This window comes from Eubalaena glacialis, chromosome 4, assembly GCF_028564815.1.
Source record: "Eubalaena glacialis isolate mEubGla1 chromosome 4, mEubGla1.1.hap2.+ XY, whole genome shotgun sequence".
In the NCBI taxonomy this organism is placed as follows: domain Eukaryota; kingdom Metazoa; phylum Chordata; class Mammalia; order Artiodactyla; family Balaenidae; genus Eubalaena; species Eubalaena glacialis.
The window spans coordinates 103,746,042-103,760,777 of NC_083719.1; the positions used below are offsets into that span (position 1 = coordinate 103,746,042).

Sequence of the window (14,736 nt, forward strand, 5' to 3'; positions counted from 1 at the left end):
GAAGGGCTGTGAGCCCGGGGGTCTGAGCTTTCAGCCCCCGGGAGACACCGGGCCCTTAGGAGGTTAGGAGGCACTCAGATGTTTCCCGAATGAATCCTGCCTCCCATCCTGTTCGCTTTCAAAATTCCTTCTTTGGAAGGCATTTAGTCACTAGACCTGCTAGTGGAGCACCAGCCCATCCCTCCTCAAGCGAGGGAGTCCATCCTCCGAGGGTAAGCAGGTTAGCTTACGTACACTGGAGCCCGGGGAGGGTTGGTGGAGGGGAAAGAAATTCAGGCCACTCCTTTGTCTTCTTCCCTACCAAGCGCTCTGCTCTCTGCCAGGGGAGAGCAGGGTAGAGGCAAAGAGGATCACGCCCCACCCAGTACCGGGCTACCTAGGAGTTACCACCTACTCCTGCCCTTCCAGCAACCACAAGACTCACTTCAGAACCAGAGAAGGCTCTTTCTCAACCTAAAGTCTTCAGTAACCCTAAGTCAAATGACCCCAGGCTCCAGCTTGGTTTCGCTTCCCCAAGGAATCTTCCTTGTTCTTGAAAGGGTAAGAGTCGCCCTCTGTCAGGGGGCTAAAAGAGCACATAACTCCGTGTGTCTCTCTCTGTGTGTGTGTGTGTGTGTGTGTGTGTGTGTGTGAGGGGTGGCAGTGGCGAGAGGCATCTTTTTTTCCACCAGTAGAGCCCTACTCAGCAGATTTCTGAATCCCTTTGTCTCCTTCTGGATGTTCAGTGTAGCCCATGACCTGAGTGCCTCACTACCCTAATTCTGCCCCGTCACCAGACCGTCTAGGGGAGAATCAGTTACTACTGAGTGTGCCTCTGAATTCTGCTTAAGTGCAAACAACTGCCTGCCTCCCCCCACCCCTCCGTCCTGTAGGTAGACCCGCACCTCAGGAGAGCCGGAGAGGACGCCAGGAGAATTTACCAAATCCCACTGGCCTCAAGGAAAGGTTCATTCCCAGACAACAAAACATTCGCCTCCTTCTTCGTTTCCCCTCACAGAATTCTGGTTCTAAGCCATGACCCCCCGCTGTCCCCCTGCATGATCCAGGGGCCCTTTCTCACCCTTCTTAGCCTGAGAAGGTCCTGACCATCTCACCTTCTTGCCCATCATGATTTAGGAGTGAGTATGTGACCCAGTTCTGGCCAAGGAGACATGAGGGGGTATGTTCCAGAGGTGTCCAAGAAAGGTTTCTTCCCTCCTAAGAGAGACACGGACTCAGTCCTGTCCCCTGGACCTTGATGTCTCTGGACGGGGCTCCTGGAACTCTTGTGGCCGTAACAGGAGGGATAAAAGAGGACAAAGCAGAGAGTGTTGCAGAGAAGCAGAACTAGCAGCACAGAAGGCTTTGCCTGGAGCTCACCCTGCTCTCTGCTTCATGTTATGGAAGAAAACACGTTTCCTTGTGGTTTAAGGCAGTTTGAGCCACAGTTTCTGTTACACACAGCTGAAAATATCCAACTCTACAACCACCCTGCTAGAGATGCCCTCCTCTCCATGACTGTGCTAAGAGGTCAACCCTGCTAGGCTGGGGACTGTACCCCTCTTCCACCTGCCAATAACCAGCCTAGAAACAGACTCTGCAAAATTCGGGATCTGATCTAGAAGGAGGGGGTGGGTGGTGGGACTACCTTCCCTGGAGAGTGACAGGGAGATGGGACCACCTTCTGTGTCCAATCTACACTCCTTTAATGATTGCATGGCGCCCAGGATGCCTTGAGCCCCTGCACCCTGCCACCCTTATTAGGAAGAATTTTTGAATCAAAAAGCATATCCTGCCCCCAGCACATACCATCTGGAACAAAGGCCTGCTGAAGCCAAGAAAAATCTAGGCCATTTGGTTTTTTTTAGGCTCCCACTACATTAAAATAAAGAAGTAATTTCAATACAAGAAATCAGAGTATAGTTTAAATGTTTACATTCTGCAAACGTTAAGTATGTTTCCCATATCCCCTCCTCCCACTTCAGTGTACATAAAATGCTCTAGAAAAGGATCTGGTTATGGAAAATGAGTTTAAAGCTGTGGTTTGAAGGTCTTCCTTTTCTCATCTTTTCAGAAGCCCTCTGGGACAGTAAGTATAACATCATTTGGAGCTGATCAAAGGTCTGAATTGGAGATCCTTTGTCAGACTCCCTGATGGCCTCTGCCAGAATCACAAAAGCATCAACTTTCCCCGGCAACCCGGCACCCAAGCACCCATTCCCATCAAGCCGCACTCTTGAATTCTGAGCTTTTAATTATCCAGTGTAGGCAGTAGAGGATTAAAGGTGGCAAGGACCACCACGACAGCCAGAAAAAAAGTAAAAATTTTGGCAACTTCTGCCGGGGATATGCTGAGGCCCCTCCGGGCCTCCAGGTTCCGGGTCTGGGTTGCCACCCAGCTCCTGAAAGACTCCACAGGGCTTTGTCTCACAAAAACTAGAGACAAAGGCTATGTTTCCCTCACTGGCCCCTCTGAAAGTAATACATACCTCAGAAAAGGAAAAAGCTGGCTAGCTTTTGTTAATTACCTAGGGAGTTTAGGATACCTTTTCGGAAGCAGCACAGCACAGTGGTCATGAAGCCAGACCATCACTTATATAGCGGCATGAACTCAGACAAAGTACTTTACCTCTGTGCCTCAGTTTTCTCAACTCTAAATGGGAATAGTAGTTGGGTCGTTACGAGCATTAAGTGAATTGTTTTATGTGATGTGTTTAAGAACAGTGTCTAGTGCACAGTAAATCCTATATAATTATTATTCATTGTGTTCTGATTACTACCCAGGCAGAGAGGAACTTGTGTTGGGTGGATGGCAGGCAGGACAATGACCTCCCACAGAGGTCTACATCCTAATCCCTAGAACCCATGAATATGTTGAGTTACATGGCAAAGGGAAACTCAGATTGCAAATGGAATTAAGATTGCTAATCCACTGACCTGACCTTGAAATGAGGATATTATCCTGGATTATCTGGGTGGACCCAATTTAATCAAGGATCCTTATAAGAGGGAGCAGGAGAGGAAGCAGAGCTGTGATGACAAAGTTAAAAACAAAACAAAACAAACAAAACGCCTCCATAAATCAGTGGAAAGATGAGTCAATAAATAATGATTCTGGTGCCCCAACTTTTCTGACTAAAGGAATCATGGTTGCTTTAAAACACTGAAGGTAAATAAAATAACTTTCAAGTTTTCTAATAACAGGAAGCATAGTGCCATGTTAAGTCTCCTGGCTTGAAAATGAGGGGATTCTGATGCCCTTGAAAGATACAAGGTCATGATTCCATCCCTCAAGAGCTCAGTTTCTTGGAGGGCTTTATTTTGTGTGTTAATTTTGATCCACTTTCAGTAGCTGCCCGGAGAGCTGAGCTGAGAAGATGGTGAGGTCTCACCCATGCATAGCTGGAGAGCCGCAATGATTAGCCATTTCTGCTATAAACTCAGGCAAGGAGTTTGGTCCCACCCGCACCTACTCAAAATTCCATGAGGAGTCAGAATGACCACAGATGGGCCAGGGCCATACACCTGACCAGACCATAGACTTGGACTCTGAACTGGCCCACATTCATGGGCATCATCAGTGTCTTGTGTTCATGATGGCCCTGGAGAGCTTTATTTCCTCTCAATTTCCAGGTCTGTCATGTTTCCTTTCATTTTATTTTTACATGTCTAAGTTAAAAAAAAAAAAAATCTTCACAGAAATGTATAGTGCATCTGAGAAGCTTCCAAAATTTATTCCTGTACATGAATCGAATGGCACTCCCTGTGGGAAGGAAAAAATCCCAGCACCTACTTAAGAATGACTCCTTTCTCCAGGTTTTCTAACTGGAAAGTCTTCACACTGGGGAAAAATAATACGTATTTTAGAGAGCTAGTGTGAGGATTTTTAACAACATACATAAAGTATATCTTGCTAATTGATGTGCTGTGAGTCAAATTCAGCCCTCAGACGTGGTTTTTAGACTGAATTCATTTTCAACCTATAAAAACTATTAATAATTAGGTTAAAATCTAGATCATCCAACTCTCTTTAAAAAGCTAGAAGATCTGGTCCAACTTCATCCATGTTGGTCAAATGAGCATCCCCCATTATATTTTCATGGGATCACCAGGCGCCACTGATGGCTTTTATATCTTCTAAAGCAACAAAAAACAAGAAAATGCACCAGTCCATCGGTGGGCCAGGGGCTAGGCAGGAGATCTGAATTTCATATGACCAGTTGATTGTCACAACTTGGGCTTGGGGGGGGTGGGTGGGGTGTGGTTAGAAACTGCGGGACAACTGGTGGGTAGAGGCAGCTCAACATCCTATACGATAAACAGGACAGCCCCCTACCCCCATCGCCCAACACAGACTTTTCCTGTCCAAAATGTCCACAGTGCCAAGGCTGGGAACCCCTGCTTTAGAGAGTGATTTTGTTAAGAAAAAATAAAAAAGAAACCACGACGGAGGAACTGCTAATAGTGGGTTTCACTCTGTTTTCTCTCCTAAAGTTAACTGAAAGCAAACAACATTTATGACTCAAGCTTTTGCAGGAAGCAGGGGATGGACGACTGTGGTTAGTGACAAAAAACAGTAATAAATGGCTTTGCCTGTCTTGTCTCTTTTTCAGAGTCAGGGAGGGAATGAAATGACCAGTAATTATCATTTAAACTTCTGTTTTATCCTCTATCAATCAGAGCTATTCATTCTGGTTACTCTCAGACCCTTGGGCTGAAAACACACTAAATCAGGGTCACAGCCAGGGTGAATATATAAGGCCAGCCTTTTCATTCTGTAAGTGCTAATGACCTGGGCTGAACATCAATGGCAAGTTTCCATGAAAAAGCCATCTGAGATCCTAATCTAGGAACAAACGGTTCTATACAGAGCCTATTACCTTGTTTTTAATATTCTGTATTCGCTGGGACCACAGCTGTAAACAACTCTTCCGTCTCATTTCTCCATGAAGTTAATTTGCACTGTGTCAGCACTGCAGGCTTTTTGCATATGTTCAGGACAAGCTGATATGAGCAGGCCTGGAATGAATAATGTTTAGTAAAATCAATAAACCCTATTATTAGTCACTAAGGGGACTGATTTTATGTCTATAAAAGTAAAACAATTAGAACCGTATTAATGGCAGATTCATCACAGTAATATAATGGAACCAAGTAGGCTTGTCTTCTGGGAATCTTTAATTTACCATTCAGTACTGACTATGTACTCAGCCAGAGAAATGGCACACATAATATAAACAAGCTCTGGCCTTTGGCAATTCATGTTGTCATCAGCAGAGACAACACTGTAACAGTAAGGGGAAGAAACAAAACTTCATTCAGTGATTAATGGAAACCAGTCATGAATAATGTTCCAGCAAGAACCTGGAGGGAGAGCCTATTCAAACTGCATTCTGCTTTCGGTCATATATCTGTTTGTATCTATCAGCACTCCTGTCTACTACAGTAGCAGAGTTAAGCATGGTCTGATGCCCATATTTACACTCCACCTATTTAGGCACCTAACTAGAAGTAATTAAAAGCCTGGTGCGTAATAAGCATATATCTAATCATTGTGCAGCTCAGGCGAGATTGGCTTCCCTATGATTTTTAAAAATACTTATTACGAAAGGCAGGAAAGTCATCAGGAATCCACAGTATCCCCCAGCCCCCACCAGGAACATGATAACACGGCTGGTGAAGATGTAAGTTGACCTTAGTTCTGGTCCTGTGTTTCGACGCTGAATTGTTCAGTCAGTTCTAGAACTGGAGCAGCACGTAGGCAACCAAATGTCATACTTTAAACAGTATTCTGAACAGAGGAAACATACTTGTTTAACTGGTATAAGACAAATTACATCAGGTCTTCAAGGACACATCAAGACATGGTCTAAGAACTGAAAAAATGTGATAACTTTAAAAAGTGATGAAAAACAGGTGAAATACTCTGACGTGTAGCTAACACCATAAACGATGTTTGACGAAATTCATAAGAAAAGCCGCTTTCAGGTGGCTTCCAAAAGTAGAGGAAGTATTTTTGATTGCAAATATCTATTCATTTGTGAAGCAAAGGCCCCCAAGTAGGAGAACTAACCAAATTATACCAAGACAAATTCTGTCAACTTAAAGAACCGTCTTAGGAAACCAAGGGGGTAGAACTCTTATTAGCAATTATAGTAAAATCATTAAAACTTACAGCTGGGATAAAGCATCAACCAGTCCAAACACATGACACACACACACACCCTGCGCCCCCCCCCCCCCCCCCCCCCCGGGTTTTGGCTCTTTTGCATCTCACTGCATTGCTTTTCCCCACCCCGGATATGTGCATGACTGCTTCCTCATCTCCTTGAGCGAGGCCTTCCCTGATCACTCTATCTGTATTGGGTTGGCCAAAAAGTTCCTTCGGCTTTTAAGTAAAAATAAATAAATTTTCACCAAGAACTTTATTGAACAACATAGTCACCGTTTTGTTCCACTACCTTCTGCCATTTTTCAGCCAACTTCATAATTCCATCTTCCCAAAGCTTTTTACCTTTTTGAGCAAAGAACTGTTCCAGGTGCCTTTTACAGTCTTCCAGGGAATTGAAATTTTTCCCATTAAGAGAATTTTGTAAAGACCGAAATAAATGGAAATCCAAAGGTGCAATGTCTGGTGAATACGGGGGATGAATCAGAACTTCCCAGCCAAGCTGTAACAGTTTTTGCCTGGTCATCGAAGAAACATGCGGCCTTCCGTTATCCTGACAGAAGATTATGCATTTTCTGTTGACTAATTCTGGCTTTTCATCGAGTGCTGCTTTCTGTTGGTCTAAGTGGGAGCAGTGCTTGTTGGAATTAATGGTTTAGTTTTCTGGAAGAAGCTCATAATAGAGGACTCCCTTCCAATCCCACCATATGCACAACATCACCTTCTTTGGATGAAGACCGGGCTTTGGTGTGGTTGGTGGTGGTTCATTTCGCTTGCTCCACGATCTCTTCCATTCCACATTATTGTACAGCATCCACTTTTCATCGCCCGTCACAATTTGTTTTAAGAACGGAACATTTTCATTACGTTTAAGTAGAGAATCGCGTGCGGAAATACAGTCAAGAAGGTTTTTTTTCTCGCTTAACTTAATGTGGAACCCAAACATCAAAGCAATGAACATAACCAAGCTGGTGCAAATGATTTTCAGAGTTTGATTTGGACGTTTTGAGTATGTTGGCTATCTCCTGCCTGGTATAATGTTGATTGTTCTCAATTAATGTCTCGATTTGATCGCCATCAACTTCAACTGGTCTACCTGATCGTGGAGCATTGCCCAAAGAGACGTCTCCAGCATGAAACTTTGCAAACCACTTTTAACACGTTCGATCAGTCACAGCACCTTCTCCATACACTGAACGAATCATTTTTGTGATTCAGTTGCATTTTTTACCTTTCTTGAAATAATAAAGCATAATATGCTGAAAATGTTGCTTTTTTTCTTCCGTCTGCAACATTAAAATGGCTACACAAAAATTCACCAGTTTCGATAAGTTTTTTTTTAATGCACGCTAATATGACAGCTGTCACAATACAATCTAACAAAACTGTTTCGAATGAAGTTAAAGACAACTAAGCGCTACTTACTAGAGCCATCTGACAGGAAAAAGCCGAATGAACCTTTTGGCCAACCCAATAGTTACAAACACCCACACATCCCTCACGCCCACTCCCAGACTTTATTTTTCTCCGGGGCATTTATCAACCATCTAACATACTCCACAGAGGACTTACATATTTTATTATGCTTACCCCACCTACTAGAAAATGCAAACTCTATGAGGACAGGAATTTTTGTCTGCTTTGTTCATGGCTATATCCCAGCACATGTACAGTGCCTGGGATAAAGTAGGTGCTCAGAAAGTACTTGCTGGGAAGGAGGGAGAAAGGGAGGGAAAAAGGGAAGCGAGGAAAAGGAAAAAAAGTGAGAAAGCAGTTAATTCTGTACGTTCGGCATAACATATACTAGTAAAACAATTTAATGACAAGTCAAGTTTTCACACATTTTACCTACTGTCCACACGTCACAAGCCTGACATCTTTGGAATATCATTCCATACCACAGAAACCTGTATCTATCAATTTGTAGTGATATTATACTCTGTATTTGAGTAAATACCCAATAAAGATACATATATCCGCTGGATTAAATCCACTTATTTGGTTGTTAAACCTGGGTGTCATATATGAAAAGTCAGTATTTCTGTACTGTATCTTACGCAATGGACATTCATAATATTAAGGAACCTTTCTTTGAAAATTAGAAATACTATCAGCCAGCTAGAAATAACATGAGACAGACAAGAAGCCATTATATATATTAAAAAAAAAAAACCTTTTTAATTCTGATTGCCAAATTATTTAAGGCAGGTATAAAAAAGGAAAGCATTCAATATACATTTTACATAAAATAAACTAGATTACAGCATAAAACAAGTAACCAGGCAATGGCGTTAAAGTCTCTCTCTTCTAAAACTGGATAATTGTAAACATTAAAAAAAAAAAAAAAAAAAAAAAAAAAAGGACTGCAGGACTATTCAAGTAATAGAACAATCACAGATGTCTCTGGTATGCAGGCTATTGGGTTATTTGCCATTCAAGATTATCAAAAATGACACCTCATTATTCACAGATGCTCATTATTTCCCCGTTTTAATCTTTACATTATATACAACACAGTTTTTGTGGTACTGGCAACCCCATGCCTTCCAAAAGTATTTTTTCCACAATACACAAGTACAAACAGTGACTACAGGAACATTTTACACTGATGCATCTTAACAGGAGCCACCAAACAGACATCTAAATTGTACCCAAGTGTCGTCATCACAGTTAGCCTTTCTGAGGGGCTTACGGGAAATATATGAAGGATATGCAAGGTTCAGGCACACTGATACATAACATTATTTATTTACAATTGAAAAGCAAAAGGAAAAGAAAGTAAGCAGCCTTCTGTGGCTAACACTTCTCAATTTGACAAGCACATCTTTTATCTCCTTTACTGAGCAGTTTGCGACCCGGCAGCAGACCCTGTGTGTGCGAGCCTGGTTACTGATACAAAAAGTAAAGAATATATATATATATATATATATATATATATATATATGCGTGTGTGTGTATATACATATATGTATACGTATATATATATATATAAAACAGAAGTTTAATTACAGCAACATTTGTTACTCTCTGATAAAATTTGTAATTTACAAAAATGAAATGACTGGTTTTTGCCTGCCATTAAGGCATTTCAAATTAACACCATGGAACTGATGTCTGTATAAAGCGCTTCCCCATGTGATCCAGTCACATGACAACGTACATTTCCAATCTTGTTATTCTCTGCAAGAGAAAAGAAAACCTTAGCAGAGGGGTTCCATCCACATTTGACACTGAAAATATGAAAACTGTAAGACCAACAGACACTTTAATTCTATTCAATTCATGGAACTCAATTCCATAGAAAGTGAATGAACACAAGGGTAATGACAGACAACGTGAAAAATAAATTATTTTCCTTTTTAAAACAACTTGAGGGGTAATTGAAAATATCAAAGAACAAACATTACCTTTAGCACTATGGAAATACATTCCTCCATTTGCAACTTCATTTTTAAACATAATAAAACAAAGGGAGTCATGGTGAATTATTTTAACAAAGCAGTGAAGACAACCTAAGAAAGTTTCAACCGTTTAAGACACAGGTCAGTTAATTACTAACGTACATTACAGCTATAAGAATGGAACAGAAGTTGCACGTGAAGCATAGTGGTAAAATAAGCACATTCACTCCAATATCAAACCCTTAGGAGCTAAGTGTTTGGTCTAAAAAGCCTACACTTGCTTCCTCCCACCATTAAGATGTCTCTATCTAGAAAACTGATTCAAAACATAGAGGCTATTTACCTTCTTTGTGCAGGAAACATTCCTGATGCAGATGCCTGGGCAGCCACCTGCTGAGAGGCAACGAGGGCAGCAGAGGTCAAGCCTAATGGGGAAAAAATGCAGGGTTTCTATGGCTTTCAGAAACGTAAAAGTAGATGCAGGCCCAATGGTGAAAGGCTGCAGACCCCATGAGTAGCCATCTGTCCTTTCTACACACACACATGAAATGTTTCATGCATCAAGGACAGACTACAAACTGCTCGGTCTAACCAGTACCCATCACTTCACTGAATACTCTGCGGTTTTCTTAATAGCTATTCAAAGTGAATACAGCATTCCATCTCTCTGGCTCTGCATGGTGCTAAATGGTTTGCACGCATTCCTGAATAGGAAGCTCAGGAGAAATGACAGGTACCAGGTAACAACAGGAATCAAAAGTCACAGTGAATTATAGAAGCGACATGCTATTTGCTTAGAATACAATACTTTCATAATAACTTTTATCACTTTAACGTTTTCCACAGTGATTGAACACCAGTGTATCCCATAAGGTACATGGAATCACTGAATTGAACTTAGAAATAGTCTTAACTTTTACCCTGCAAGAGAAAGGGAGCAGTAAGAGAATGTAATAGCTCCAAATGGCAAGAAGTTGCCCAATAGGAAATTCTTTAAAATTCTTTAGAAAACCAACCTGGAAAAAAATAGAGAAAACAAATGTAAACTTCGGGAAGATGACTCTCTCCTTCTATGTCCTCTACGGTCTCTTTTAACACCACTATTTGACACCAAGTAAATAAATTACTTGAGTTGAATAAATTAAAATGACCCCTTCACGTGTGGATAGCGCTTCCTACTTTTGGAAGTATCTTCAAACATATTATTGTTTGTTATTATTGTTTTCAGACAGCAGAGTAAGAGGCGACTTGGCAAGCACTACAGACCGAATTGTGTCTTTCCAAAATTCCTATGTGGAAGCCTTAACCCCCAAATGTGACTGTGTTTGGAGATAGGAACTATAAGGAGGTAATTAAGGTTAAATGAGGTCCTATAGGTAGGGCCCTGAACCAACAGGATTAGTGTCCCTATAAGGAGAGATACGAGAGAGTAACTCTCTTCCCCCGCCGCCCCCCAGCTCCCCCCATGCACAAAGAGGTCACAGAAGCACACAGCAAGACGGCGTCCGTCCACAAGCCGGGAGGAGAGCTCTCACCAGAAACCAACCATGCTGACATCCTGATCTCAGACTATAAGCCTCCAGAACTATGAACAGAAATACATTTCTGTTGTTTAAAGCCATAAAAACTGTGGTATTTTGTTATGGCGGCCAAAGCTGAGACAGCAAGATCCTAGCAAGTGAGCTGCTGGTAAAGACGGTGCCACTCCCCCGCCCCTGCCAGGAGGTGACAGAGCTAGGACAAATGCTCAGCTAAAACATCACAAACTGAAGGTTCCTCACGTCAGTTGCTGTGACTCTTTAAAAATGTTTCTCCTCTTTACTGAAAGAGTCCCAGGAGTGAAGGGCTGGAAGAGTCCCTGGATTAGGTTATAAAAAATGTTGAGCTTGATTACATGACTCCCATTACTTCCATGGGAAAAAGAGCAATTTCAAGGCCTGCAGAGATCAGGGCAAGTCATTTCACCAAAGCCTCCCACCAACCCTCCCTGTCTTCCACAATTTCCCCGCAGCAGCTATCTGATCTTCTGATTGTTATATTCAGTGCCCCAGACACTGGCCACCACCGGTAACATCAACAAGTGACAATTATTAAGTGGTAGCCATTTCACTTCTCAACAGAACACAGAGATGTGGGAACAGCCTTAGTTGTGTCCCAAGGAAATACCAGGAAAGAAGTGTTAAAAACCCTCCCCAGAGTTAATTAACTCAAAGCTCAACCTTTTCATTTGAAGACAAGAAAGGCAGTTTTGGCAACTGTTTTCCAAAGCAGGATGAACAGAGGCACAAGTAAGACAGAGCTGCTGACCTTGGAAAGGGTCGTATTGCCCAGGGATGAGTGGGTACCCCATGCCCACATGGGTGTGGTGGTGTGTATGCAGGTGCCGCTGGCCGAAGGGGGAGTGGCGGTCCCTCTCCCTCTCCGCTTCCCGCTCCCGCTCAGCTGAAGCCTTTTCCACAGGCTGCAACAGAAAAGAGAGATTCCCCCCTTAATCCTCTGAACAACAATTAGGAGCGTAGGAAACCACCTTGCTCCCTTTGGCAATAGGTGCTAATGATTAAAAAGTAAATACACAGACACTTAAAATTCTTTATTCATGGAAGATCATTTGAAAAGACACGCATTAGTTTCAACTGGAATTGAGCCAACACTAAAGTACTGCTGCGCGCCAAAGCAGCGTCAATGTTTTCCTCAAATGATTGAAATAAGAGGACCTCTCTAATCTCACTCATAATTCCAGGTTTAGAATCGACCCAATTTCTTCCTAGAAACAACTTGCACGTGGGGATCAGGAGAAGGAGTTGTAGAGATTTCTTTAAGGTCAAGTTTTCTGATTACTCTTCTATATTAATTACAATTTGTGAGGGGAATATATCTCACAATTTTAAGCCTATCTTTATATTTGCCTCCATTGAGAACATACATCCTAATATTATATGTTAATATCAAGCAAAGCAAATCATTGCCCTACGCCTCCGGAAGTATTCCAAAATCTCTCAATCTTTGAACACTCAAGAGAAGCTCCAGTTCTCCCAAATCATACTTTGGTTAAGGATTGTGGGTTTCCGAGACATTTTTACCCACTAGAACTTAACCACCCTTTCGCTAAAGTTCTTTTTCTTACTTGAAAAAAATCTTCACACTAGAAGGAGTACTCTTAGGAAAAGAGTCATTTATCATCTTTCCCGGTTTCTTTACAGAGTCTCAGGTAGACACACTCAGACGCACATTACGGTGCCCATATTTTAATTTATTCCGAACTTCTCTTTTCTAGGCAAGAACTACCACATCCTTTGTATTTTCTCTCTTCCCAACAGTCTCTAGGACTAGCAATTGCACTTTTCTGGGGGAGGTGGGTGCGTGGGAGTGGAGCCGTCTTTCACAAAGACACACGTCTGAATCACTTCCGCAGAGCTACAGGGACGTGTGGAGGAGTCAAGGTCAAAGCAGAACAGAGACAGCCACCACTCCTTAGCCAAGTGACTCACTCTGGCACACGAGTGCAACACAAATATTTCGCGCCCAAGGTTGGTTCCTATGAATTTAAATGTCCGGCTAACAAGCATCCTCCTGGGTAAGCAAGGTATAGATTTGCCAACAGAAAAGACTGCTGCTACCTTACACGCTTTAACAATTTTTCCCCCCATGTATGAAAGCATCTTATTTTTGAACATGCCATTCTTTCCATATTAGACTAAAACAGCACCCTGAAATCACAGCTGGGTTCCAAAACCAGTTATATTTCAAGACTGTTCTCTAGCTTGTCCGCTTTTCTCCCCCTGAAACATAGTACTTGTAAGTGATGGCAAAAGGAGGCATACAGCGGGAGACTTGCTGCGGTACTGGCTGGCGTGCTGGTGGAGCAAATCCAGTGCTTTCGATTCAGTGGTTGTTTTCGTGGTGATGCTAGGGCTGGTATTGACTTTCTCTGCCTCTTCTCTCCCTGACATCTTCCCGTAAACAGGGTAATGAAATCCTGGCGAGAGATAGGCCCCTGCAGATACACAACAAATGCCACATCAAGTTACAGGCGACATCTTAAAAAAAAAACAAAACATTTCGATGACACGAATTTGGGACAAGAGTCGGAGATCTTAAAGTAGGGAATATTGCATTAAGAATGGGCTACGTCATCGTTAAACTGTATCTAGGTTCTCCGATTCTCTTTTCCCAGTTCATTCATCCTGATGATCAGAGGTTTCTAAAAAGAACTGAGCTTCCAGCCATTTCATACGTTTATGTGTCCGTTTAACTCCAAGGAATAGTAACTGTTATGATTATGACAGTAAGTGCTCAGAATATTTTCCTAGGCCATAAAGTATCTGTCAGTCTAATGGCTGCAGCAGACCATCAGAGCCTATGGAAACTAGAGCTAAGGACTCTTGACATTTCGTCTAAAAAAAGAAAACTCTTCCATTAAATCTGTTTCGTCTTTGGGACTTCTTTAAGTAGCATTAAATACAAGCCAAACAAAGGTCACTCTTGAAGCATCTAATTTATCCTGAGTTTTAAAATAGCTAGTATTTGAACACAGCCTCTTCCCTCCAATACAGTGAGAACCCGTGACACGTACCAGGGTAACTGTGCATTAGGACGGGAGAAACAGCCCGGTATGCAGGGTGGCTGGGGTCATACATCTGCGGGTAAGGGTAAGCATGCAAGTACTGTATGTAGGACTGATGCTGACTCATGGGGGAGGAGACGGCCACTCTGGCTCCCCGAGAGTCCTTCCAGCTCACGGGAGTCTTGCGATCATCGTTTTTCAGCTTGCTCTCATCCAAGGATTGAGAATCAGGACGCTTGGCCTCTTTGGGCTCCTCTTTGATGCTCGTTAATGATACAGGAAGGCTGGGCACACCACCCTCTTTGGTGGGGGTTTTCCTGGGACTATCCTCTTTTAATTTCTTTTCTCTATCAAGTTCTTCTGACTTTTGCGGGTCTAGGTATTTGGGTTGGTATACATAATGATGCCATGTCCTTGAATCTGGATCCTGGTTTTGAAAAAAAAAAAAAAAAAGACTTGTTTCAAAATTTCAATTTGCAAGAAAAACTCATTCATCACCATGACAGCACGATTACTATTACTTCTAAGTTCACATTTATTTATATGCTCGCACTGTGCAATGAGCTTTACCGCCTCCTCTTACAGAGGAATAATGTCTGAGGTAGGCATTATTAATAATCCCT

At 42.3% G+C, this 14,736-nt stretch overlaps 1 protein-coding gene across 3 annotated transcripts in view; it reads right to left on the reverse strand.

Annotated features, from left to right (window-relative positions):
• Positions 1 to 8,362: 8,362 nt before the first annotated feature.
• ZNF608 (zinc finger protein 608) overlaps positions 8,363 to 14,736 on the reverse strand; it is a 105,540-nt gene continuing 99,166 nt past the window's right edge. For 2 of the 3 annotated variants that reach the window (XM_061189556.1, XM_061189555.1), the window contains exons 6-10: positions 14,123 to 14,540; positions 13,371 to 13,543; positions 11,857 to 12,010; positions 9,893 to 9,974; positions 8,363 to 9,328 (exon numbers count right to left, since the gene is read on the reverse strand). In XM_061189556.1, coding sequence (XP_061045539.1) covers positions 9,322 to 9,328; positions 9,893 to 9,974; positions 11,857 to 12,010; positions 13,371 to 13,543; positions 14,123 to 14,540 — 834 coding nt within the window. In that variant the 3' untranslated portion in view covers positions 8,363 to 9,321. Of the gene's footprint in view, positions 9,329 to 9,581; positions 9,975 to 11,856; positions 12,011 to 13,370; positions 13,544 to 14,122; positions 14,541 to 14,736 lie in introns of those variants that run through there. The other variant, XM_061189557.1, reaches the window with a different exon arrangement.